The following is a 26,051-nucleotide window of genomic DNA, read 5'->3' on the forward strand; positions in this document are numbered from 1 at the left end:
CTGCATACTGGAAATCTGAGAAAGTTGAAGCTTTTAATTCTCCAAAATCCCACAAAATTTCATAAACTGAGAAGAATATCATGGTCACCGAGTTTATGTTGACAATCCAAAAAATCATAAATTATTGGATAATTTGCTGATTAAGAGTAATCACAAAGAATGTAGAACTAACTAAAATCTTATACTCATACCGGGAAAAAAAAAAAAAAAAAACTAAAATCTAATACAAGAATTACAGATGGAAAACCCAAGTAATTGAGTACTTCTCGGGAAACACAAATCTTTGTTGAATAAAAAAAGAAAGGGCGTACCCAATGGACAAGGCTCCAGCCACTACGGGGTCTAGGGAGGTTCAACACAAATCTTTGTTGAATGCTGTCAATAATGTTGGTGGGGAAGCCTTCACACCATTTGTGACTTCTATACAGATTCAAATTGTACATTCTGTACAGTTAGGATGGGATAGAGATAAAAGGCTCCGTCCAACACCCCAAAAATGTTGTTTTTCAAATGTTAAACAAGAAAACTATGTTCCTCTGTGTTACAAGAATAATGTTACAGATAAATTGGCCAAATGTAATCACACTCGCAACCAAAGAATGGGATACAGGCAAACTTCAATAGGTGTTCAGTGGTAGCTCTTTCAACCATTAAGCAGAGAGGACACATCCTCTCTATATATTTTGGTGGTGGAGAATGGATCAGTAACCATGATTCCTACACAGGTTGAACTTGCATTTTCTCATGTATGTCTACAATAACATCATGCAACTCAGGGAAGACTGATACAAGTATCTGTTCCAACATTCCATATGCAAGTTGTTTGATACAGATAGTTGACTGCAGTGTGGGAAAAAACCACATTGTGAAAATAGGAGCAGATGAAAGAACAGAAAAAGTAGAGAGATTGAACTTATAATTGGGACAGTGAATGTTTAAAAACTTTAATAGAACTTACCTGAAGAAAATAATAAATGTCCTTTGCACAACGTTTGTACTGTTTATTCCCAATCAGGCTAACTAACGCAGTAGGAGTTCCACCTGAAATAACCAAATTTCTTTATTAATTGCATCTGCCTAGTAAGTAAAACTCTTCTGTCTCCATGGTTAGGCAAGAAAATGGAGAAAAGCTAGCTTTTGCACGAAGGTCTCCAGTATTAACATCCATAGAGTAATTTTAGAAGGGGTGGGGGGGGGGGGGTTGGGAAACAGAAATTTTAACAAGACAAATGAACAAAAAAGGAAGGGATATCCAACCCTCACACAGAGGAGGGAAATAAGGTTCATTTATTGGTGCTTAAATTTCACATATTATGCACAGAATTTTCAAATTTTCAAACCATGCTCTATATACAGAAGGTAAATAAACTAAATCTCTCTTTGACAAAAAATATCTTTTCAGTCACAGTGAAAGTTATCAAATTTCTGGTGCATAGGATTGTATTACATGCAATATTAGAGAGATTGTTAGTGACATACTAATAACAACAACACTGACGATAAACTCTACTATTGCATGGTTTTCCAAGCAAGCTGGAAGAAAGAAGAAAGAGAGAGAGAGAGAGAGAGAGAGAGAGATGATTGGCTAACTAAAATTGACCTATGCTCAGAAAGCGACGGTAGAAAGTCATTACATAATGAAGTGGCAGACAATTATGCTAACCATGGTTGGACAGTTCAAGCCAATAACATCTTCCAAGCTACGACGCTATCACCAGAAAAGGAAAGAAATGCTGTCCTGTGTGCAGGGTCTTTCTCCTTTGTCAGTAACATCCATTAGATTACAATCAGAATAGAAATCTGTTTGCCACCGTTTCATCTAAGCTCGAACTTTTAGGGAAGGGCAGCGTTAATGTATACATCAACACTTCCCCACATGTGCAGGCCAAGATCCCATGGTCCTTGCATGTGGAGCTCATGTGGCATTTCCTTCGCACAGCACCGAGGGAGTAGAAATGTCGGGAAAACTCTTCCGACTCACTTCCCAGGAGTTGAACACTCGACCTCCTGGCTCTGATTCCATGTTCGCTACCATTTCATCTAAAAGCTCGAACTTTTAGGGAAGGGCAGCATCAATGTACACATCAATAGAATCTGACTCTACCGCCAGCCAATATGACTTGTAGACAGATAATCCTAAGAAATCCTAACGACAATATGAAACTGTATCTAGTACAAAAGGAAATAGCAATGTAAATCAACAAAACATCCCACGATGGTGAGGTCTATGGACACCCATAGACCTCCAATCGACACATATACTGTAACATCCTACACAATAGCCATAAACCTAATGCTTGGATCCAGGTTTTAGATGAGTTCAGTTTTGTATTAATCTTTTTCCTGTGCCAACTCTATTAGATATTCTGTAAGGCCCTATCCACAAGGTGTACCTTCTCCCCCCCCCCCCCCCCTTCTCTTGGTATGTCAAATTTAAATCTGCACCTGTAACATCCACTTCCACCCCCCCACAAAAAAAAGCGCAATTCTAGAACTACATGCACTTTAATCCAGGGTATTGCCGCTAGCCTTATTTCCCAAGGAACAATAGAACAAAGGTGGGGATGTTGCTTGAAATTATGGTGTTTCTAGAATTTTCCAGGAAGATATTAATAAGCTGTTCTCTTCTCTTATACACTATGAGGTGTCTTGGAGGATTCATCATTTGTAGACCTTGTGAAGATTCTCCTGGATGCTTGCTAATGACATCTAGGAATTCCATGATGCAGATCCAAGCATCACTAAGAAGAAGAGACGGCCCTAAGCTTATGGCCGATTGGATTGAGGAGCCTTAGTTTATTTTCTGTTTTCTATACTTCGTTTATTTTGTAAACTTAAATTGAACCTGGTTCAATTTTGGTTCAATTTAAGTGAGTCAGTTCTATTGGTTAGACCTAGTTTATTTTGGAACTTAAACTGAACCAGGTTCAATCTTGGTTCAATTTCCGTGATGTTTTCTATTTCTATTGGTCCTTAAGAGGATCTTTAAGTTGTATTAGGGTTTGGGCCTATGGCCATACTATTAATAGATAAATCGTGGGAGGCTTCCCCACAATTGAAGTTTAAGAAAAATTCTGTTTCAGCTTTGCTGCCATGGCTGCTGCTGTAGCTCCTTTGTGAGTGTTCCTTGTGGGTAATATCAAGAAGACCTTGTGAGTCATATCAAGGTGGAAGGGATCGGTGGACTCCGATTGACTCCTTGCATCTGTTCAGATCGGGAGGTCTTGCTCAAGCTCATCTTCAAGCTACTGTCTTGCAATCTTTGCAAATCAGTAAGTGTTTACAGTTTTTCTGCAATTTCTTTCTTAAGATTCAACTTCTGTCCATCACTTCCAGCCATTAGAATCCATCCAACTTTTAACCACAGCATCCCTAGGCCATCCCCTTCACTCGATCCAACTTTCGGCCCCTTCCCTCTTGCAAAACCCTAAAATCTACCTTCTCCCTCAAGCTGCTGAAACCCTAAAATCCCAGCTGAACCAATTCCACCATCAGAATCTGTTCATATTTCAGCCACAGCCCCTTTACCCCATCCCCTACACTCGACCTTGCTTGCAACTCCCTCTTCCCATCACAACCCTAATTTCCCTCATCTCCCATTAAACCCTAAAACCTACAATCCTAGTTAGCCAATTCCAACCATTAAAACCCACCCATATCTTGGCCGAATGTTCAGTCCTACCCTAGGAGAACTTGATCCAAGCCCCTGCCCCCAAATCCACGTCTAAACCCTAGATCTCATCATCCCCCTTTTCCCAAAACCCGAAACCCTTCTGCTTTTAAAATTCTCACTCAAATCTCTTCAAACCTGTTTCATTAGCCTTCCCTAGACCTGCCCAGCTTTACCAAATAAATACAACCCCATTCCCTAAACCCTAACCCTAGTTTTGACCAAATTCCTCAAATCTGACCCTCCAAACTAGCAGATTTTATAATCCTGATTTACATGGCTCCTAGTAGATCTGAATCTATCTAGGACTACATTATTCCATGTCTCAGAAGAAACATGATGCCTTCAAGGAGTAGCAGCTGCTTCCCAAAGTTTTGGATGATTTGGGAGGAACTTTGATTAATTTGTTCTTTTCTTTTTCTCCATTAAGAAAACAATTGCGAGTTTGTTTAATCATTCCATGGGTCCGGGATCCTTATAACTTGCTGTGCATCGCACAATGAGAAGATTGGAACCCACTGTTGTTTGGGTCCCAGATATCTATCTTTTGAAGAATAATAACTGTATTGTATTAACATAAACCAAGAAGGAAAAAAAAGAGGCAACCTTTGCGAGGGTGTCATACAATTAACTGAGTTCTTAAGAAGATACCCCTTTCCAATTGCAATCAGTCCTTAAAAAAATAACCCAATTAGTCCACGACTAGTATTCTGCCCCAAGTTCTGGGACAATAGACTACCAAAGAGAAAGGTTGGATTTTTCTTAGCCACTCTATACACATACCTCTGTGCATGTCCTCAAAATCCTAGCATTCCTCTCCTTCCAATACAAAAAATGCAAGTAGAACACCTGCTGATAAAGTTACCACACAGACTGTGGACCACTCTTCCAATACAGACACCAATATAAAAAGGGTGTACCCAGTGCATGAGGCTCCCGCCACTACGGGGTCTGGGAAAGGTCATAATGTATGCAGCCTTATCCCCGCTTTGCAGAGAGGCTGTTTCCCGACTAAAACCTGTGACTATTGGGTCACAATGGGTCAACCTTACCATTGCACCGAAGCCTGACCTCTTCAATACAGACACCAATGAGAATGAAAAAAAATGCAAGTAAAACACCTGCTGATAGAAGTTTCCACACAGACTGTAGACCAAGTGCCTTTGGTTTGCCCTATATGAGATGCTAATTTAAAAGGAAAAAAAGGCACAAATGGGTGATTCCAACAATGTGTTTTCAGTCTCATCCATTTAAATGGTCCAGAGGATCTTCATAGGTATTTCAAAAAGAACCAAAATATAATATCAGATCGGATGGTAAAAAGTAGATAGATCATGTTATTCTAGGATGTGTCTAATCTTTAAGATGAGACATAACATGTTATTGGCGTCTGACTTGTGTATAGGTCCTGTAGCCCCTGACCTGAGATGTTTACTTGCTCCAATGGTGTAAAGCAATCATTATCAACTCAATGAGTCAAGTTGGACTTGGACCAAGTCCAACATTACAACTCACCCAAAACTAGCAACTTGAGTCATAGTTTGAAATATTGGTCGAAACCTCCGACATTTCACAAAATATTTTGTTCTCAATGAAGGTCGCAATGAACATGGTGCAACTCAGTAGGAAATAAGAATGCAAGGTTTTGACTGAAATTTTGGTTTTGGCACAAAACAATGCATATAAAAGCACTGTTCCGATCGAAATGCATTAAAATTTTGACCCATTTCGTGAGTTTTGAGTGGTTTTTCTTGTTAAAGGGGGAAAAACTCCAAAACAAAAAAAAAAACCATGATGTGATATTTTGGTCAAATCACCCACATTTCTTAGTGGAACAAAATGTTGGGGACTACTACAATGCATCTACATCGACGATTTCTGCATTTGAGTAAGATTTGTATAAGTTTCAATCTTAAAGGTCTACACTTTTTCTCCAAAGGTTAGCCTTCCCGGAACTCTATATGGCACTGACGTAGAGTTGGAGGACGATTTCGTTGAGGTGTTTTAACCTTGATTGTACACTTGTATTTGACTACTTGTAGCACTGTTTTTCTAAGTTGTAACACTTTGACATTGTGCAATATTAAATGATTTTTCTTCATTCCTAATGCATATTTTAGTTGTTTTCTATAATTGTCAAGTCACCTTGGTCACCTTGTGTCCAAGCCCCCTCCAATGCCTTGAATCGTCTAGATGCTGTGACAACTATGTTGTTTTCATTCAATTTTGTGTGTTCTAATACTAAATTATGTATAGAATAGGATATATTTGAAAAAGTACATAGCAGGGCACGACATATACTACCAACCTAGGGTATGAAACCAAACTACCATTTTAGGTTTTTTTTTTTTACAATCTAAAGATTTCTATATGTTTAGAAATGCTTGATTAGGGTTTTCCTAAAGTTTCAGACCAAAATATGGCCATTTGATCACCGAAACGGCCAGCGGAAACATGCAAAATTTTGGTCGAATGGTCAAAACTGAAATCTCAAACCTTGACTTATGTCACTGATTTCACTAGAAATTGGATCAAGCTAAGGCAACTCGTTGAGTTTTAGAACAGTGCCTAATATAATGCATCATTTTTCAAGCACACTGGTGCAAGGCACCATTGGTTCCAACCGACCCTTTGCAATTTATAGGGTATGGTAACCATGTTTAGTGGCTAACAGTACCCACATGGTTTATCTTTTCACAGAGTTAAAATTTTCTCTTCCGAGATTGCAAGGTTGTTTTGTGACATTCTTTTATTATTATTATTATTATTTTGGAGGAGGGTGTTGGGTCTTAGTTTGGTTGGTTTCATTTGTATTGAATTTAGGTTTGAACATTTTAGCCATTTTCCAAGGTCAAAGTTGAGTAATGGTATTATCCATAATTATTTTCTCCTTGTTCTCTCTTTCAATCAGTCCAAATGATCATGCTCATCAGATATTTTTCCTATCCTGCATCACATTATTAGAGATTTATATTACTGCTAAGATCATGATAGTTACAAGACTTCCACTGGAAAGCTGGTATAAAAGTTTTATTCTAGGTTAGTAGGTTGAAAAAGGAAACTATCCCAATGAACAGCAGGAAAGCATGTGACCACTCATCAAAAAGTGCAACCAAGAAAACTAATTCATTCTAGGTCTTGTTAATGAAAACGGATTCATTCTAGCTCTTGTTAGAGAGTCTAGCTCTTGTTAGAGAGTAATTCTCACCAAGGATCATTTTTTTGACATCACTGGCTCTACGAGCCGCCTCAAGCTGTGACTCAAAAGAGCCTGGTCTAGAGATCCTATTGCCAGCTAAGCTTTTTGCAGTTTGTGCTGGTTTCTGGCTGAACTCAGAGTTGCCTATATCACCTTGAATGTTATCCAATTTCAAGAAGAATGTGCCGTTGGGCCAGAGAACCTGTCAAAAGAGAGAGACTCAAAATTTAGAATAAAACGATAAATTTTATCAACCAGGTAAGTTCCATAATAGTTTGGATATTATACAAAGCTATCTCCATATCCTGCAAATATATTATATCCGAAATCTAAAGATAGCTTCTTGCTCGCAATAAGATTTTGAAACTAAAAATGGTAATCTTAAGTTCTTACAACAAAGGTATAATTAGTTGTAAATTTGTTTCAGCAGCTCTTTCAGTGTGCTACAACACAAGTTTTTGGTATTTCAATAATTTCAGTTAACTTTTCAGTGAATTATTAAAAGAGTAAGTGCTAACATGAAAGAAAATTGTAACATAACAAAATAAAAATAAAGAGTTATAACCTATTAGATGACACTGGCATTAGCTACAGCCTACACATCATCAAAGTAGCAAGTAATTAAAAAAATACCACCCATTCGCCACATCAATGCAAAAAACCTTAAGGCATCTTTCTACAACTCATTAAGAAACAAGCAAATGCCAACTTTTCTTACCCAAGACCTGGGTTCAAAACCTATTTTCATCGCTAACAAGCATGGACCAGCTTCCACACATGCTTCCATGCACAAAAAGCAGAAGATGCTAAAGAGACAGCCTGGATTGAATATTTCAGAGAGCAAATGCCAAGAAGCGATAAGGATACATAATATTTCAAAGAGTTCTTGCCCACTCATGTACGAGAAGGAATTTTCTGCAATTAAGATATTGGAAAGAAACTCAGACATACATAGTGGAAAAAATAACTCATTACTTAACGAACTTCAAAACTTTTTCCAGGATCATTTATTTCTGGACTTCAGACTGCTTTGATTGTGGCTTTCCTTAAAACATCTGCTCTACTCATGGTTCATAATCTGGGATCGGATAGGCCGATACCAGCCGGTTTGGATCAGTATCGGTCGAGGCTGATCCCGAGATTAGACTGATCTGGCAAGGTTTTACTGGATCGTTCCCTGGATCGGCTGATCCAATCCGATACTCCTCATTTTTTGGGTTCTAAAGCCCATATTTTTTCTTCGTCACAAGCCTTTCATATTGTGATTCATAGATTTGGGGTTTTGAATCCGAGAGAAAAAAGGGGGGATCTTACTGTTTTTGACCAGGGAATCGATTAAGGGAATATTTCATTCCATGTAAACATTGATCTGCTTAAGGTGGTCAGGGTTTTAAAACCCAGATTTTCATGTTCTTCTTTGTCCCGAGTCTTTAACGCCGTTATTTAGAGATTTAACCTCAAGTGAAAGGGGGGGGGGGGATCTTACCGTTTTGGACTAGGAAACTATTATGGGAAGATTTCATTCCATGAAAACATTGATTTGATCCCACGAAACCTGGAGTTTTTTTAGATAATGGAGGTAGGGGAAAGGTTGAGGAGGTGGAAAAGATAAGCTCAACCTAAAAAATAGGATTAGGGAAGCCGTCATAACAATGATTACCATTTTTTCAGCCTTTTTTTAATTTTTTAATTTTCTTGATTTTTTAATATTTTTATGACCAATACAAACTGTTAGAGTTGTTAGAATATTTTGTATAAGGGTAGTTCTGTCATTATCTTGTTACAAGACATGACTAGTTGTATTTTTCCATTCTTTTCTTATTTTCATTTACCTCCCTAGGGAAGTCTGTGTAATTCATAGAAGTTAATTAATGAAGCTAATATGTGTGTTGAGAATCACTCCACACACAATCGATTCTCTCTCATTCTCTCTTCTCTTCTCCTAGCTGTTAACCCTTTGATCTCTTACTAGAATCGATCCATTTCCAGATTTAACTACAACAACCGATCCAATAAAACCTGGATTTTAGTCATTTTTGGCCGATCTAAGACTATTTTAACCGATCCGGATCGATATCAGTCTTGACCGATCCCGAGATTAGGAAACTTGGCTCTACTAGAAGGCGTGTATGATCTTAGTACATGATAAAAATAAATGACTTGTGCTGAACTGCAAAAAAATACCAAGAAAGTCCTTGCAAGGAAAAAACTACCTTTGAGGCTGTGATTGCCAGAAAACACAAGATCTGGAGGGAGTTCTTCAACTGACAAGGTTCCAATTTGACTAGATAGTCCTTTTAGAATTGTGAGGTTTTAGAAATAAAGGATAGTTGTTACCAAATGTCTGTTTCTAGAAAGAGAGTCTTTAGAAAATCTCTGATCAATTAATCTTCACTGCGTTTTGCAAGAGACACTGAGAGGATGGAGGGCCAGGTAAAGAAGTCAGTTAGGAAGAGAACCTGAAGTGTTTTCTCTTGTTTGTAGAAGAGAAACATTGATTGGGACGCCACTGTATTTCATTTGAGATGGCAAAGAATCTTGGGAGGTGTTTTCTCTAGTCTGAATGTAGCACAAATCATTTCAACTGGTTGTCACTCTCTTATTTCAACACCAGCACCAGAATTCCAGTCTTTTTGACTAAAACATAATGGTGCATGTAACTAATAGGTTGCATGCACCAATTAAAACACATTTGTTCAGAGGAAAAGCATTTTAAATGCATCAACACTCACATCTCAGAGCAACATCTTATTAACAAAACCCAGTATAATTTTTCCCTTTCAGTAGTAAAGCAGTACTATTGAAGGGGGTGACAGATGCACAGAAAATAAAAAGTCTTTAAATACTGTACAAGGATTAAAGGACCCTAGAAAAGTATTGTACAACAAGTCCTCTCCTCCTTCCCAAAAGTAAGGTATCAAGAAAATGAATCTCAGTTTAGAAAGGCCTGAGTAGTGTCATCGTTCCTTCAAAAGTCATACTATATGAAAGACGGTCATACTCTTAGCCCTAGAACCCCACAACCCAAAAAAAAAAAAGAAGTATCAGAAAATGAGTCACAGTTAAAATGGACCCCATTGGTCAGATGTTCTTCAAACTCATACAATATCAAGGACGGTCATACTCTTGCCACTAGATGGAAATACATAACCTGCCTCAGCATGGTTATTGTAGGTCCTACTGTTTCTTCGAGGCACTTTAACTAGACTCTAAAATACTGGCCTTAATACTATGAGAAGTTACATGTAGATCATCAGCATCCAGAATATTTGCTCCCTTAAGCTGTTGTACCTTAACCAGGAGAGAATTCAAGAAATGCCAAAAACTGTACCTTGAGATGACCACACAATCATCCCCTTAAAACCTATTCTTATACACCACTACGTATAATGTGTAAAGGACATTACTACAACGATACATTTCACTTATCGAAAATTTCTTACTGCTTTCCACTATTGAAAAAAAGTCATGTTCCTATTTACTACGTGCTTAAAGTATTTCAAGTTTCAGATGCTAATATGGAGTTCAGAAATTTAAAACGGGATAGTGATGATAAGAATAGATTTAGGCCTTACATTTTGGACTCAATGGATAGAAAATTAAAACGGGATAGTGACGATATAAATAGATTTAGCCCTTACATTTTGGACCCAACGGATCCCTTGAGCAATAACGTCATCTCTCCGAAGCCACTGGATTTGCCTCAAGAGGCAGTCCTCAATAGCATCTTCCATTACCAGCTGCAAAATTTGCTTCGAAATCCAGAAAACTTGCCTTCTGCAAAAGGAAAGATAGCACGTAGATCTCAGGTTGATCACTAGTGGCAGGTAAAATGACTACAAAATTTTTCATTAGAAATTTTTTTTTCAACCAAAGTTCAGGGCAACAGGACAATAGAATGACAATCTTAATCCATATGACTCTGAAATACTACAGAAATTACTTATATCGAGGGAAGATAATTAGCATCCGATAAACATACAAGGACAGACTTGGTATCAAATTTTAAGATGGGAACATAGTTGTCACGGTGACAAGGAGACCCAAGGCAGTGGAGGGGTGCCTATGCGCTTAAAAGACAAGGCGCCCAAGTGTTATTTTTTATTTCTCCTCTTTTCTGACATTATTTAGTATGCTACAATATATATCCTTATATCATAAAAAATCAACATTAAGTCACATCAAGTCATTAAAAATCAACATTAAGCCATATTAAGTCATCAAAAATCAACATAGAAGTGATAGAACTAGAAGGCAGCAGAACTGAAGAAGCAAGCTATTGAAAGTTTGAAACAATCAAAACATACATTTGGTTTATACTGTTTTTGGAAACGATCATTGTCCAGGTATACCTAGTCTCACATTTGGTTTATATTGTTCTTGGAAAATACGATATTATCTATAAGTCATTAAACTGATCTTGATTTAGAATGTTTTTGTTCTCTAATAAGTTTGACTGATCAAATGAGTTTTATTTTTACTGAGACATTTTGTATTAGGTAGATCACAAAACCAGCTTTCCAACAAATCCAAGATTGCTTAAATCTGATTTATATTGAAGGAATTATGTTCCGGAAAGAACCTTAATTGGTGTGCACAAATGTTGTTTAAAATCACCCTGAATGGAAATAAAATTTTAGACATCAAAACAAAAGATTATTTTACAGCTCTATCAGTTTTTAGTGATGTTTGGGTAAAATAAGATTTATAGAATTTTTTATTAGAAGAGTGAATTGGGAGAATACTTGAGTGGTCGATTAGATCAGTCAAGTCCTTTATTTATAGAATGAAAAATACAAAGCAAAAGTCCTAGTCCTAGCCGAAATATGACTAGGAATCTAGGAATACATAAAACAGAATAATAACATAAAATCAAAAGGGAAAAAGGACCAGAATACCCCCACGGTTGGAATTTTGGTATATCTTAACACTCCCCCTCAAGTTGGAGCAAAGATATCAAGCATGCCCAACTTGACTAGGTTAGGATGAAAGACCCGTCCAGGCAGTCCCTTGGTGAACATATCAGCAAGCTGATCAGCAGACTTCACATAAGGAACAAAAATAAGGCCTTCCTCTAACTTTTCCTTGATGAAATGCCGATCCATCTCAACATGCTTCGTGCGATCGTGCTGTACCGGATTATGTGCAATACTAATGGCAGCCTTGTTATCGCAATACAGCATCATACGAAGGCGAATAGCAACGCCAAGATCTTGTAGCAAACCTTTTAACCAGAATAGCTCACAAATATCATGTGCCATAGCATGAAATTCGGCCTCAGCACTAGAACGGGCCACCACATTTTGCTTCTTGCTACACCAGGTGACAAGATTACCACCCACAAAAGAACAGTAACCGGAAATAGACTTACGGTCTGGAGAACCTGCCCAATCAGCATCAGTATACGCCTCAATGCGTAGGTGACCATGGGGAGCCAAGAGAATTCCTTTCCCAGGAGCGGACTTCAAGTAGTGAAGAATCCGAAGAACAGCCTCCATGTGTGAAGTATAGGGATCATGCATAAACTGACTGACAAGACTAATAGCAACCGCAATATCGGGACGAGTAGGAGAGAGATAAATCAACTTTCCCACTAGTCTTTGATATCGCCCTTTATCAACTGGATCACCCTCCTTTTCCTTGAGACGAACATTTGCATCCATAGGAGTATCGGAAGGACTGCATCCTAACAACCAGTCTCAGTCAGTAGGTCTAGGACATACTTTCGTTGGGAAAGAAAGATGCCTTTTGAAGATCTGGTAACTTCAATCCCAAGAAAATACCTTAGTTTTCCTAGATCCTTAATTTCGAACTCTTGGCCAAGAAATGTCTTCAACCTACTGATCTCAACACTATCATTGCCAGTGACCACAATATCATCAACGTAGACTATCAAGATAGTGAGTTTTTCGCCTACTCTCTTGATAAAGAGAGTGTGATCTGCATTACTCTGCTTGTAGCCTACAGAAACCATTGCTTTGTGAAAATGGCCAAACCATGCTCGGGGGGACTGTTTCAACCCATAGAGAGCACGTTTCAATCTGCAAACCTTGCCTCGATTATTGTCAGAAGAAAACCCTAGTGGAATGTCCATGTAAACCTCTTCATCGAGTTCCCCATTGAGGAAGGCATTCTTCACATCAAGCTGTTGTAAGTCCCATCCAAGATTAACGGCACAAGATAATAGTACTCGGACAGTATTCAGCTTAACGACAGGAGCAAAGGTCTCCTGGTAATCTATCCCATATATCTAAGTAAATCCTTTGGCCACGAGACGTGCCCTATACCTATCCACAGTTCCATCCACCTTCTGTTTCACTACAAACACCCATCTGCATCTAACAGTTCGCTTCCCTGGTGGAAGAGTCATAAGCTCCCATGTGTTATTTTTTTTCAAGGCGTCCATTTCCTCCATCATTGCAGCCTTCCACTTTCCATCTGTAAGAGCTTCCTGCCAATTTTGAGGAATACGAACAAAAGAAAGCGAGGAAACAAATGCACGAAAGGATGGAGACAAAGCACCATAAGAAACAACATGAGATAAAGGGTGTTGAGTGCAAGTTCTCACACCTTTGCGAACAGCAATGGGGAGATCCAAAGAAGAAGTATTACCAGGTGGAGAAGTAGGTTCCGGAGCCGGAGTTGGCAATTGGACGGGAACAGGTGTCACAGTGGATTGAAGCTCCCTAGTTCTGGTCCTATTCCTTGAAAAAACCTTCAAATTTGTTGCATCAATCCTTCGCTAAAATTCACCAATGGTTCTCTGAACTAGGGTGACCTCCCCTTGAGCAGGAATTGTGGGAACCTCCCCCTGTGCAGGAACATCTCCCCCTGAAGGAGAATGGGGAACCTCCCCCTGTGTAGGAATATCTCCCCCTGACGTAGAGGGAAGGGTAGGGGTAAGCAGGGTAGGCATACTCGGAACAGCAGGAGTAGACTCCTCATAAACATGCCTAAGAGGGGGCTTAACGGTCAACACATCTTTACTAGGACTCTCCCCTTGAAGAGGTGGGGACGAATAATAGGAGAGAGTTTCGTGAAAGATAACATCCATACTGACCATGGTACGGCGGGCAGGAGGATAATAACATTTGTACCCTTTTTGGGTGGCAGAGTAACCCAAGAAAATGCAGCATAGACTGCGGGGCTCAAGTTTGCTAGGAGATCTAGTATCCCTAGCATAACATACACACCCAAACACCCTAGGGGGAACAATATAAAAGGAAGAGCCATGTAAAAGCTCAATAGGGGACTTGGAAGCAAGAACCCGAGTCGGCAGCCTATTAATCAAATAGGCGGCAGTAAGGACAACATCCCCCCAATAAAAGGATGGAACATGACGGGCAAACATTAGGGCCCGGGCCACCTCCAAGAGATGGCGATTTTTCTCTCAGCCACACCATTTTGGGCTGGAGTATCAACACAACTAATTTTGTGTAAAATGCCATGGGCAGATAGGTATCTTTGGAACTGACCGTCCATATATTTTGTCCCATTGTCATTCCTCAAAATCTTGAGAGAGGCATTAAACTGAGTTTGGATCATTTTATGAAAATGCTGAAAACAAGAGAAGACTTCACTCTTGTTATGCATAAGGTATACCCAAGTGAAACGGGAATGACAGTCAATAAATAAAGGTAACAAACCATCGCTGGCCATGAAGAGGTCTTACGACTAGGTCCCCACACATCAGAATGAATTAAGTGAAATAAGGAAGAACTTCGTTTATTAGATATACGATAAATGGATCGTGTCTGTTTGGCCAAGACACAAGGCTCACAACAAAATTCTTCCTTATTACAATCTTTAAACAAAGTAGGAAACAAAGAGCTAAAGTGCCCAAAGAGGGGTATCCTAATCTAGAATGTCATTGGTGTAATTCAAAAGAAAAGGAAGATGACTGACATAATTGAGAAGGTAAAGCTTGTTGCGGTCCATCATCAAGGAGATACAATCCACTATGCAGCCTACCCAATCCAATCGTCCTCCCCGAGTCCAGTTCCTGAAAAACACAATGAGTAGGAAAAAAAGTCCCTTTGCAATTTAAATTTTTGTTAATACTACTAATAAAAAGAAGGTTAGTAGTAAATATTGGAATGTGCAAAATAGAGGATAGAGTAAGTGAAGGGGAGCAACTAATGGACCCCTTGCCTGAAACAGAGGAGAGGGAACCATCAGCCACCCGAACTTTATCTTTCCCAGAAGAAGGGGAATATGTGTAAAAAAGGTTAGAAGAACGTGTCATGTGATCAGTGGCACCGGAGTCTATAATCCAGCGAGAGGAGACAACCGATGCACAGTGACCAGCAAAAGGGATACCTGAGAGAGCAAAGTGTGAACCTGATGGGGTGGAATAACTGGCAGGATCAGATGTAGTGGAAGACTGTAACATACGCCGGAGAGCTTGGAACTCCTCCTGGGAGAAACTATTGTCAGCAGTGGGTGCCAGAGCTACACTTTCAGTGTGATTGGCTTTGTTTTTAGGTTTAGCACGACCACGTTTAGCCTCAAAATCAGCAGGCTTCCCATGTAATTTCCAGCACTGAGCCTTAGTGTGATATAGGTTATTGCAATGTTCACACTTGACAGGCTCCTTTGGAGAGGCAGCAGCAGTAGCAGTAGCAGTGACAGTAGAGTCAGAAGAAGTGGCTTTAGAACCAACAGCCTGTAGGGCTGATCTCTCAACAGAAGGACCCAACATCATTGCAGCCCAACGTGTTTCCTCAGTAAGAACATAAGAGAAGGCCTGCTCTAATGTAGGGAAAGGCACCCTACCAAGGACTTGCACACGGATTGGATCATAATCAGCATTAAGACCAGCCAGGAAGTCATAAACACGAAACTTATCCACATAGGCTGAATAAGCAATAACATCAGCAGCTGTGGTGGGCTGAAAGGGAGCTTAGTGATCCAATTTTTGCCACAGACTTTTGAGGACAGCATAGTATTTAGTCACGGACAGCTCCTTATAGGTAGTAGACTGGAGTGTCTTCCGAATGTCATACACCTGTGCATCATTCCCCAATTGTCCATAAGTGCCCTTAGCAGCAGCCCATATTTGTGCAGCGGAGTCAAGAAGAAGATATTGGCTGGAAAGCTCTTGTGGCATGGAGTTCAAGACAAAAGACATAACCATAGCATCATTAGCAGCCCATCGGGTCTTGGCATTGCCTTCTTCAGTAGGCTGTTTGGAGGTGCCATTAAGATGCCCACTGAGTCCCCTACTAGCCACAGTCAAGGAGAGAGATCTGGCCCATATGAGGTAATTTGATCCATCAAGTTTAATAGATGCAGCATAAGGGAGGAATTCTGTCCGCGGCTGAGAATCAACTCCAGAGTTGGCCATGGTCACTTCTGAGTCCCCCATATTGCAGACAAAACAGTGGCAGCAAAACAGAAATAAAAAATTGATAGATGAATGAATCCCTTTGGCAGCAACAAACAGCCCTAAATCCAAAAATCGATAGTTAGGGTTTTGAGTAAAACCCTAGAAGAGAGATCGATTGAGATTTAGGGTCCTTCAAATAGAGATGGAGAGGTCTTCAAACAGTGAGAAAATACTGCAGAACCAGCCTTGAAAGTTGATGCAGATGTGTTCAAAACAACAGCCCACGCAGAGAGGAGAAACAAACCAGATCGAGAAGTAGCAGGTTTTTATTTTTTTTTTCAAAAACCTGGAGAGGAGATCGATATGGATAGATGCCTCAATGGTGGGAAGAGAAACAGAGACAGCAGCTGTCCAGAAAACCTGCAGTGTTGGATCCCAAGAAAACCAGCTTTAATTGCAAGGAGAATCTGATCTTCAACAGGGGAGAACTCCAAAAAAATTCGCAGAAGTGTGGACAGCAGCTATCGATCCAAAAACCTTCTTAAATCATCAATTGGTGAGGTGATAAATTAGGGCAGCATCTATCTCACAGATCACCTCATTAGATCTGCCCTAATTGGAGAAGAAAAACAGAAAAAACGTGAAGAAATTCGAGTGGGAGGGGAGGGGAATGGATATCGAGTGGAAAAAAGATGGAGAAGAGGACAATGGAAGAAGGGGGGGGGGGGGGGCTAGGAACCAGGCTAGATCAAAGAGACCTACTCTGATACCATATTATTAGAAGAGTGAATTGGGAGAATACTTGAGTGGTCGATTAGATCAGTCAAGTCCTTTATTTATAGAATGAAAAATACAAAGCTAAAGTCCTAGTCCTAGCCGAAATATGACTAGGATTCTAGGAATACATAAAACAGAATAATAACATAAAATAAAAAGGGAAAAAGGACCAGAATACCCCCACGGTTGGTATTTTGGTATATCTTAACATATTTAGATTTGAGAAAAATCCCAGCATTTGCCAAACCTAGTTCGATATCAGTAAAATCAGCGCCTTGCACTAAGGCGACAATCGCCTAGACGTCAAAATCCGCCTGGATGCCAAGGCGACGCCTTAACAACTATGGGTGGGAAATGTAAAATATTACACTTAAGGGATGATGAATGGCTAGAAAAAAAAGACTACCATGCATAGTTATCAAGGCATTGCCATGGCGTCCAGGCTCCTTGGTCGCCATGGACGCCTTGGGCACCATGGCGGTGTCCCCTTGAATTTTGACCATCTAAAACGCCATGGCCGCCTTCCCGCCTTGATAACTATGCTACCATGTCAAGTTTGCCCTTAAATATGATTGCCCCTCATAGTGATGCCAGCATAAGCCAATGTTCTTGTTTGGAATTTAGAGATGGTTAGTGTCGGACTTTTAGGAAGATGTTGGTTCAGGAGTATGACCCTCTACCTCTTTTTCAAGCCAAATGAAGCTAACATTCATTTCATGACTGTTGATTCAAGGAAATGGAGCTGGGTACACTCAAAGCTCTCTTGTAAACCAAATTCTTCACAAGAACTTAATTGAAGAGGTAGCTGCTGGAATGAGATTCAAAAGCTGAATAGAAGTGTAAACATATGCTTAAGGTTTTTCTTTCTCCTGACCAAAGTCTAAGATGTTTAAAATAGGGTTGGAATAATGGAGAATGAGTAGAGAAGGATCCTTTCCCATTTTCTCCCCTCCACCCCCTCCGCCCACCTCCTTCTGGATGAGCAACCATGAGGACTGCTGGGGTTGGGTATGTCTTGTATTCTATGGGTCCACATATGTATAATTGGATCTGTATTTGTATTTGGGTCAGTTTTTGGGGTCCATTACATGTACGGGGTAAAATTGTAATTGTGTGCATAGTTGTCAAGGCGTCTTGTCTAGGCGTCCAGGCACCTTGGTCAACTTGGGCGCCTTGGACGCCTTGGTCGCCTAGTTGATGTCGACTTGGTCTTGGACCCTCTCCAACCCCTTGGGTCGCCTAGACGCCGTGACAACTATGCTTGTGTGTGGATTTGGGTTTTGGGGTTCCCTATATATTTTCTTTGTGTCAAGGCGACACTTAGATGCCTTGTTGGTGTCACCTTGATTTTTCCCTCCAACACCTAGGACAACTCTGCTCAAAACATATCTAGGTTAATCCCAATACCATCCCAAGCATAATTGTCAAGGCCTTGCTTAGGTCCCAAGGCCCTTCAGGATGGGAAAGGCCTGCACTTGCAAATTTTTTACATGTTGGTTGTCGCCTTGGGCAAATATTGACCTAGGAAGAACCATTTGAGGGGTTTTTTTATTAAAAAAAAAAATTTAGATCATGCCTGGTTGTAAGCTTTTATAGTACACTTTATTGCAGCTTACCAATATCCTTAAGGGGTTAAATTTTGAAGACGGTAAAATTATGGGGCTACAATGGAAAACCAAATATAACTAAGCCCTAAAATCTTAGTAATGGGAATGAATACTTCCTCGATCTTTTATTGCTTGTTTTGATGAATACTGAATGATCACTGATTGATTGGTAATTGATGTTTCCTTATTAGTTTTTCATACTAATAACTAGTCTAAATAATATCATTGGTCAAGACATTAGTAAATAAGAAGTATTAACATAACCTGCAAGGACTAAAATTAAACCCTTTATGCATGCATTGACCAATAAGGCAATAAGGCAATAAGGCCCCAAGGCTCTCCAGGCCAGTGCCTTGGCTCAATTTAGTGCCTTAACAACTATGATCCCAAGTGACCAAAAACTATCAAAATTCCTACACTATAATGAATGCCTGCATGCACATCATGATGGAGGAACTCTTTGTTTGGTTGTTCACCTTTTTGGTAAAGAAAAGTACTTTCTTGTATTTATATTGCTTTAGTCCAATAGCTCTAATCAATATTAACTTAGAGTAGAGCACTGGATCTAGATTGAAAAGCTTTTGAGAAACAAAAACCTTAGCAGAGAATCTCATAGACACTGAGAATTTCCTGACAGAAAATTATAAGGTGCACACCATTGGTTCTCCAAAATCATGAACAGAGTGAATTATTATGGAACTAATTATTCATAGTAATTTCCTAAAATTGAATAGAAACCATGTGAAAATACAAATAACTGATTTATGAGTATCTCACCTTAGCCAACCTCTTCTTTTAAGTTGAAATATCTTATCAACTAAATTCAACAGAGGAACACTGACATTGGGTGGTGTCCACTGAAAGAAATCACAGGGTAACCATGTCAAAAGAGTGAGAAATACAAGCCCAAAACTTATTGCCACTGCTGCTGAAGAAAAAAATGAAGAAACAAAAGAACAAACACTTGTAGACATGCCATTAAATATTGATACACTGCTCAATTTTCTAAAAGACTTCAAAGCTTTATGTTCTGCTAAGAATGTCTAGCTCTAGGAGAAATGGATGATGTTTACACAAATGACTATATCTGGCATATTGCATGCCTGTTACTACTTAAGAGTCAAGGGACTACGATCTCGGTAGACCACATACTTAGTCTAGCTATTATGCTAGTCCAGACTGGTTTGGATCCCCATGTAATCCTCGCATTCTGATGGTGGAGGTGTTCAGTGTCAGAATGAAGAAAGACTAACATATTTTGACAGTTTATTTTGGAAAATTCGGTTTACAGGTGAACTTCCTTTGGTTAAATGGCGTGATTCTGTGGTCAAAGAGGGGATTCCACAAAATTTCTCAACTCTGTAGCTCATGCCTGCCCAACAATTATTACAGCCTTCACAAAAATTTGTTGACTCAAGAGCCTTAGACCACATATTTCTTCCCACATTTTGCATATTTCCGCTTCTTGGCCTTCATCCATGTTTCGAGGTAAAAGAGGAGTTATATGGCATGTTACATTAGCATTTATGTTTTGTATTTGGAAGGATAGAAATAAAAGGATTTTAGCTGGGAAAGCCGATTAATCTGTCCTATGCGTTGGTTACAAGCATATAAATAATAAAAGGAAAAGACTTCAATAAGGAAATAACCATACCAGGATTCCTAACCAAAAACAACTCCTAAACTTGCTAAACTCTTCCTATGTGTCCAACCCAACCATAATATTGTTCCTAATAAAATAAAGCTTCCTAAATAACCTACTGAACCAACCAACCATAGTTGGACGTGGTTCATCTTGATATGGGCCTCCAAATGGATTCGTAAAGGGCCATGGAAGTGCCCTTGCATCAATTCCCTTGATGTTGAGAAAAACTCGACTAGGAGTTTTAAAGAACGACAAAAATAAAAGCACACGAACAGGGCTATTTACTCCTTGTTTACAGCCCGAACAAAATTCAAGATATGAAGCTTTCGGGTTGCATCCATGTCTTGAAATATGTAGGGAATAACAAACTCAACGCGTAGAAAATTCATCGCTATAGTACAGTCTGTTGTTGCTTCACCCACAGTAACCGTCTCGTCTCCCTTGACCATTGTTATCCCATATCCGAGAGATCTTCTTCTTGTGTGGTGACCCATTTGGCTCGTCCTGTGGCTGCACTGTCAGTATCACCTTATTTGACTCCGAGGATATTTTGTCAATCAATCCTTGAAGAACGAATGTTTGGCGCATGTGAAAAGGTTGTAGGGTGCACAAATTTCTGTTGCAAACAATGACACCACGTCGTTCTTCCAACTACTCTCGATCCAATTTAATACTGTGCTGAGAAGAATCAAACACTTCACAATGGGCACTATCACAATACTGAGAAATAGAGAACTCGACGAAGACAACATCCTCAGACTCAATGATGGTCTGGTTGGTCTTTGATAACATCTCCACCATAGACTGCAAGATGAAATTGTCACTTTGCCCTTCATCAACAAACAAAATAGCAAGCTTCAGTTGGGCAAGCGAACTCTATACTCGAACACAAAGGAATCCATGGCCAGGTTTGCTCTGATACCAATTGATGCAGATCAAAAGAAAGATCTGCTGTGGTGGGTTTAAGAAAGAGAAGATAAAGGGCTGTACCGGGCTGTGAACAGTATCCATGAACAGTAACGTGAACAGTGATTCTAGCAGAGAGAGAGAGAGAGAGAGGCAACAATCTCCACTTCAAAATAAAACTAAACCTTCATTAATTCTGTTCTGTTCTAATCTGTCCTATGCGTTGGTTACAAGCATATAAATAATAAAAGGAAAAGACTCCAATAAGGAAACAACTATACCAGGATTCCTACCCAAAAACAACTCCTAAACTTGCTAAATTCTTCGTACATATCCTACCCAAAATAAAAGATCACATAATATTTATCCTAATAAAATAATGCTTCCTAAATAACCTATTGAACCAACCAACCAGAGTTGGACCCGGTTCATTTTGATATGAGCCTCCAAAAGGGTTCGTAACGAGCCATGGAAGCACTCTTGCATCCCCCACATTGGCATATTGGTTATCTGGGACCTTTCATGTGTCTTAATATACCCTTGGGCCATCTCCTCCACCTAATAGCTTAAGCTTTTGGGCTGGACCTGTGAGCTATCCCACTTTATTTAACACTATGGTATGCTGAGAAATTAGTTCTTCTGTAGTTTTCTTCGAGTTCCTTTATTCTTTGTTCTTTCCTGTAATCCATTTCTAGTTTTGCCCTTTTTTTTTTGGAAATTGTGATAATTCGATAAAGTTAACTATTAACTATTTTTATCCTCTGGGTGATTTTCTGTAATAAGTAATATAGAATTGTATTGATAGAAGGAAAAAGGGGATGTCCAGTAAAATCCTTTACAAGATTTTATTAGTTTATACTTATTTTTTTTTTGGTAAATGAATATATTACCGAGCCCCAAAGGAGGTAATGTAGTCGTAGATAGTAGGAGACCTACTAGGAGCCAGATAACAGAATAAATAGCAAAAGGGGCTGCTGGTTCACATGGACAGCCTAGGTTTTAGGTTAATTCTAGGGTTTAGGATGGGAATTTGGGAATGGGTCTTATATGGTTTTAATATGCAGGTTTAGGGGACTATTATGATATAAAAAAAACAGGATTTGGTTCCGTTTAAAATTCCTGCAGAATTAAGGTTAGGGTTTCGGGTTTTTAGAAATTAGGGAAATCACTAAAGCTAGGGTTTAGATGGATGGATAGGGCTGGGCTTAGGATCGAGTTTAGGGGACTGTGATGGGAGGCTGTGGTCAAAGTTTGGATGATTTCTTATGGGTAAACAGATCTGGACAGAACTAAGATCCTCCTAGGGTTTATGAAAATAAAACAGAAAAAGAAAAGGGGATCGAATGGGGAAGGGAAGGAAAGAATAAAACAGAAAATTAAAATTCAAACTCACACTGGAATCCACCGACAGTAGCTTGAATGTTTGAAGGATGAAACCACCTTCGAAGAGAGATCCCCCCAACCGTCACGGCGTAAAGAGTCGCAGGAATCCACCCACCCTTCCACCTTGAAGTCCACAAGGATGCACACTCACATAGGGGAGCAAGGAACAGCAGCAATGGCAGCCACGAAATCTGTTTTTTAAATTCAAATAATCTGTGGAGGAGCCCTCCATGATCTACTTTATTTATAATAAAGGCCTAAGCCAAATCCTAGTACAACTTAATGTCTCTTCCTTCTAAAATCGTGGAAGGGAGAGTTCTAATCTAACTTAATTAAATTAAAATAGTAAATGTCCTAACTACCCCTACTAACTTAAAATAAAAGAATCTAACTTAAAAACAACTAATTTAAAGTAGATTCCATATTAACCAATAGGATATAAGAACCTATTAACCCAATAGGAACACTTCACTTAAATTAGACCCATTGAACCAATTGGATGCAATCAATTCTAAACCGGTTCAATCTAAAAACAAAAAAAAAAACTAAGTATGGAAAATAATAAATCCTAATCTATGGCTCCCTATTCAAACCCTAAGTTCAAGGCCTCTTCTTCTTCTTCTTCCTTCTTGGAGCTGCATCAGGGGGGCAGGGAAAGAACCAAAGAAGCAATGTACAAGAGAGGAAGAAAAGGGGGAGAGAGAGAAAGGAAAGAAAAACAGGGGGAAGGGGGACGATCCTCCAGCTTACGCAGAGGAGGAGGACCGTAACAAGGCAGTATCAAGGCCCCAAAAAGTCAAAATATGTCTGTTCCTCAGAGTGTTTTGAACGGGCCTCTGACGAATACAACTCAGCTTGGAGGAGACATCGAAGGAGATGGCTTTCCAAATCACATCAAAGGATCTAGATTTGGAAGTCCATCTCCTAAGATTCCTCTCCATCCAGATATGGTGAATAGCGGCACTGAAGACTAGCTTCCCTGTAATGTCACAAATGGAGTTCCCTGCAAAACTTTTGAGGAGCCAAAGCCATTTCCGGTCAAAGCACCTGATCCTTCTGCTACGCGGCCAAATGGAAGAAAGGGCCTTTTTCCAATGGTGGAGGTGAAGGGGCAATCAAAGAAGAGGTGAGGTATGTCTTCACGGCCAATCCAACAAAGGTTGTAAGAAGGGGGCACAGGGATGGTGCGGTGAATAAGGAAGGCTTGGGTAGGCAAGCAAACTCTAAGGGCTCTCCAAACAGTTAGGCTGTGTCGGGGAATGTGGCCTTTGAACCAGACTAGGTTGTGCCAGGGGACAGAGGAGCTAGATTCTCTGAAGAAGTTCCAAGCTAAAGAGGAAGATAAAATACCAGAGGGAGAGGGGAGCCAGATGACCTTATCCGCACGGGGGGGGGGGGTATTGCAGCAGCAGGGGAAGGGTTGCCCAGATTTGAGAGCTGATGGTTGGGTTGAGGGAGGGGTTGGGAGACCAAGAACCAGAGGAAATGAGGGAGGAGACTGGGGCATCCTTAGGGAGGCCAGAGGAGTATATGGCTCTAGGGCCAAGAAGATTATAGAGAATACCTAAAGGGTGCCAGGGATCGAGCCAAAGAGAGGTGGAGTTGCCATCAGTGATGGAGGAGGAGATGGCTCGGAGAGCCAACGGGCGGAGGTGGAGGATCTTGCGCCAAATCCAAGAGGAATTGGCATGGATAGGGACAGTCCAAATGGAGTCAAATTTGAGGAGGTGAGCGTAGACCCAGGACACCCAGATAAAATCCTGACGAGAGCAGATTCTCCAGAGGAGCTTAAGGCCCGCCGTGTTGGAGTCACGAATGCGGCGAATGCCAAGACCACCCTCAGACTTAGGGAGGCAGATAGACTTCCAACTAATAGGGTGGAGAAATCTAGGAGTGTCACTACTCTTCCAAAGGAAAGCGCAGAAGATACGCTCAATCGCCTTGATGGTGGAATTAGGAATGTGGAAGATGCCGGTCCAATAGATGTAGGTAGCTAGGAGGACCGAACGGATACATTCGAGTCTGCCAGCGTAAGAAAGAAGCTTGCCTTTCCATAGCTGAAGACGCTTGTGAATGTTATCAAGCATAGGAGTACAATGGTGACTCGAGAGTCTGGCTGATATTAGGGGAAGACCGAGGTAGATGACCGGAAGAGTGCCAATGGAGAAGCCGGTTAAGAGGCGGAGGGATTCTTGACACCAGAGAGAAATATTTTGGACTTTAGGAGATTGACACGGAGGCCAAAGAGGGACTCAAAAAGGTGAAGCAAGTCCATAATAGCCGAGATGGAGGAATGATCAGCCTTAGAGAAAATCATCAGGTCATCCGCAAAGGCCAGATGGGAGAGATTGCTGTGCTTGCATTTAGGGAGAGGGGAGATGAGATGGAGATCGGTTTTGGTTTGGAGGCTTCTGGAGAGGACTTCCAGGTCAAGGGAGAAGAGGAAGGGGGAGAGGGGGCAACCTTGGCGAATACCGACATTGGATCGAAAAAAGCCAGCGGGAGAGCCATTAACCAGAACAGAGAAGGAAGGGGTGGAAATGCAGGCATAGATCCAACGAATGAAGACAGGACGGAAGCCCATGAGAGAGAGGGCGTCACAAATAAAGTCCCACCGGATGGAGTCAAATGCTTTGTGGAGATCGATTTTTAGGAGAGATGCCGGGGTGTGAGATTTGCGATCAAAGCTTCTGACGATCTCAGAGCAGAGGATGATGTTGTCCGCCATGCTCCTCCCGGAGATGAAGGCCGACTGGTTAGGACTAACAAGGGAGGGGATGACTGCCTTGATGCGATTGGCAAGGATCTTGGCAATGAATTTATAGATGAGGTTGCAGCGGGAGATGGGCCGGAAGTCAGACAGGGAAGTAGCCCCTTCCTTTTTGGGGATGAGGCAGATGAAGGTTTGGTTGATCTGAGCTAGCTGACCGGGCTGGAAAAGAAGCTGCGGATGGCTTTAAAGACCTCCCCTTTAAAGGAGTCCCAGCAGCTGAGGAAAAAGCCCATACTTAAGCCATCCGGGCCCGGGGCCTTGTTGGACTTATGGGAAAGGATAGCCTGGGAAATTTCGTCATCAGAAGGGATGGCAAGGAGGGAAGTGGAGAGGGAGGGGGGGATAACCTTATCGATGAGATTATGGGGAATAGGGGGGAGGGGGGAGGGAGGGAGGGGTTGAAGAGAGAGGAGAAGAAGGAGGAGGCAGCTTCTTTGATGGTGGAGGGCGAGGAGAGAGAGGTCTCATTAGAGGCAAGGAGGAGGGTGATGGAGTTCGAATTCTGCCTAGCTTTAAGGGAGCGGTGGAAGTAAGCAGAGTTCGAGTCACCAAGTTCCAGCCATTTGGAACGAGATTTCTGGCGAAGGAAACTCTCCTCAGAGAGGGCGAGGGAGGAAAGCTCATCGGAGAGACGCTTCTCATCCGCGGCGAGGGACGGGTTAAGAGGGTCGGACTGGAGCTTGAATTGGATCAGAGAGAGATCAGAGCGGCAGGAGGAGAGCCTGGAGGGAACATTCCCAAAGGTGGAGAGGTTCCACCTACG

The 26,051-nt window shown here is 40.7% G+C and overlaps 1 protein-coding gene across 2 annotated transcripts in view; it reads right to left on the minus strand.

The window, feature by feature from the left end:
- Positions 1-361: 361 nt before the first annotated feature.
- Positions 362-26,051, minus strand: part of LOC122658623 — a 46,768-nt gene continuing 21,078 nt past the window's right edge. Inside the window, exons 11-16 of one of the 2 annotated variants that reach the window (XM_043853649.1) lie at positions 19,359-19,438; positions 10,511-10,646; positions 6,879-7,071; positions 959-1,041; positions 697-840; positions 362-661 (exon numbers count right to left, since the gene is read on the minus strand). In XM_043853649.1, coding sequence (XP_043709584.1) covers positions 718-840; positions 959-1,041; positions 6,879-7,071; positions 10,511-10,646; positions 19,359-19,438 — 615 coding nt within the window. In that variant the 3' untranslated portion in view covers positions 362-661; positions 697-717. Of the gene's footprint in view, positions 662-689; positions 841-958; positions 1,042-6,878; positions 7,072-10,510; positions 10,647-19,358; positions 19,439-26,051 lie in introns of both variants that reach the window. The other variant, XM_043853648.1, reaches the window with a different exon arrangement.

This window comes from Telopea speciosissima, chromosome 4 (genome assembly GCF_018873765.1).
Source record: "Telopea speciosissima isolate NSW1024214 ecotype Mountain lineage chromosome 4, Tspe_v1, whole genome shotgun sequence".
Lineage (NCBI taxonomy): Eukaryota > Viridiplantae > Streptophyta > Magnoliopsida > Proteales > Proteaceae > Telopea > Telopea speciosissima.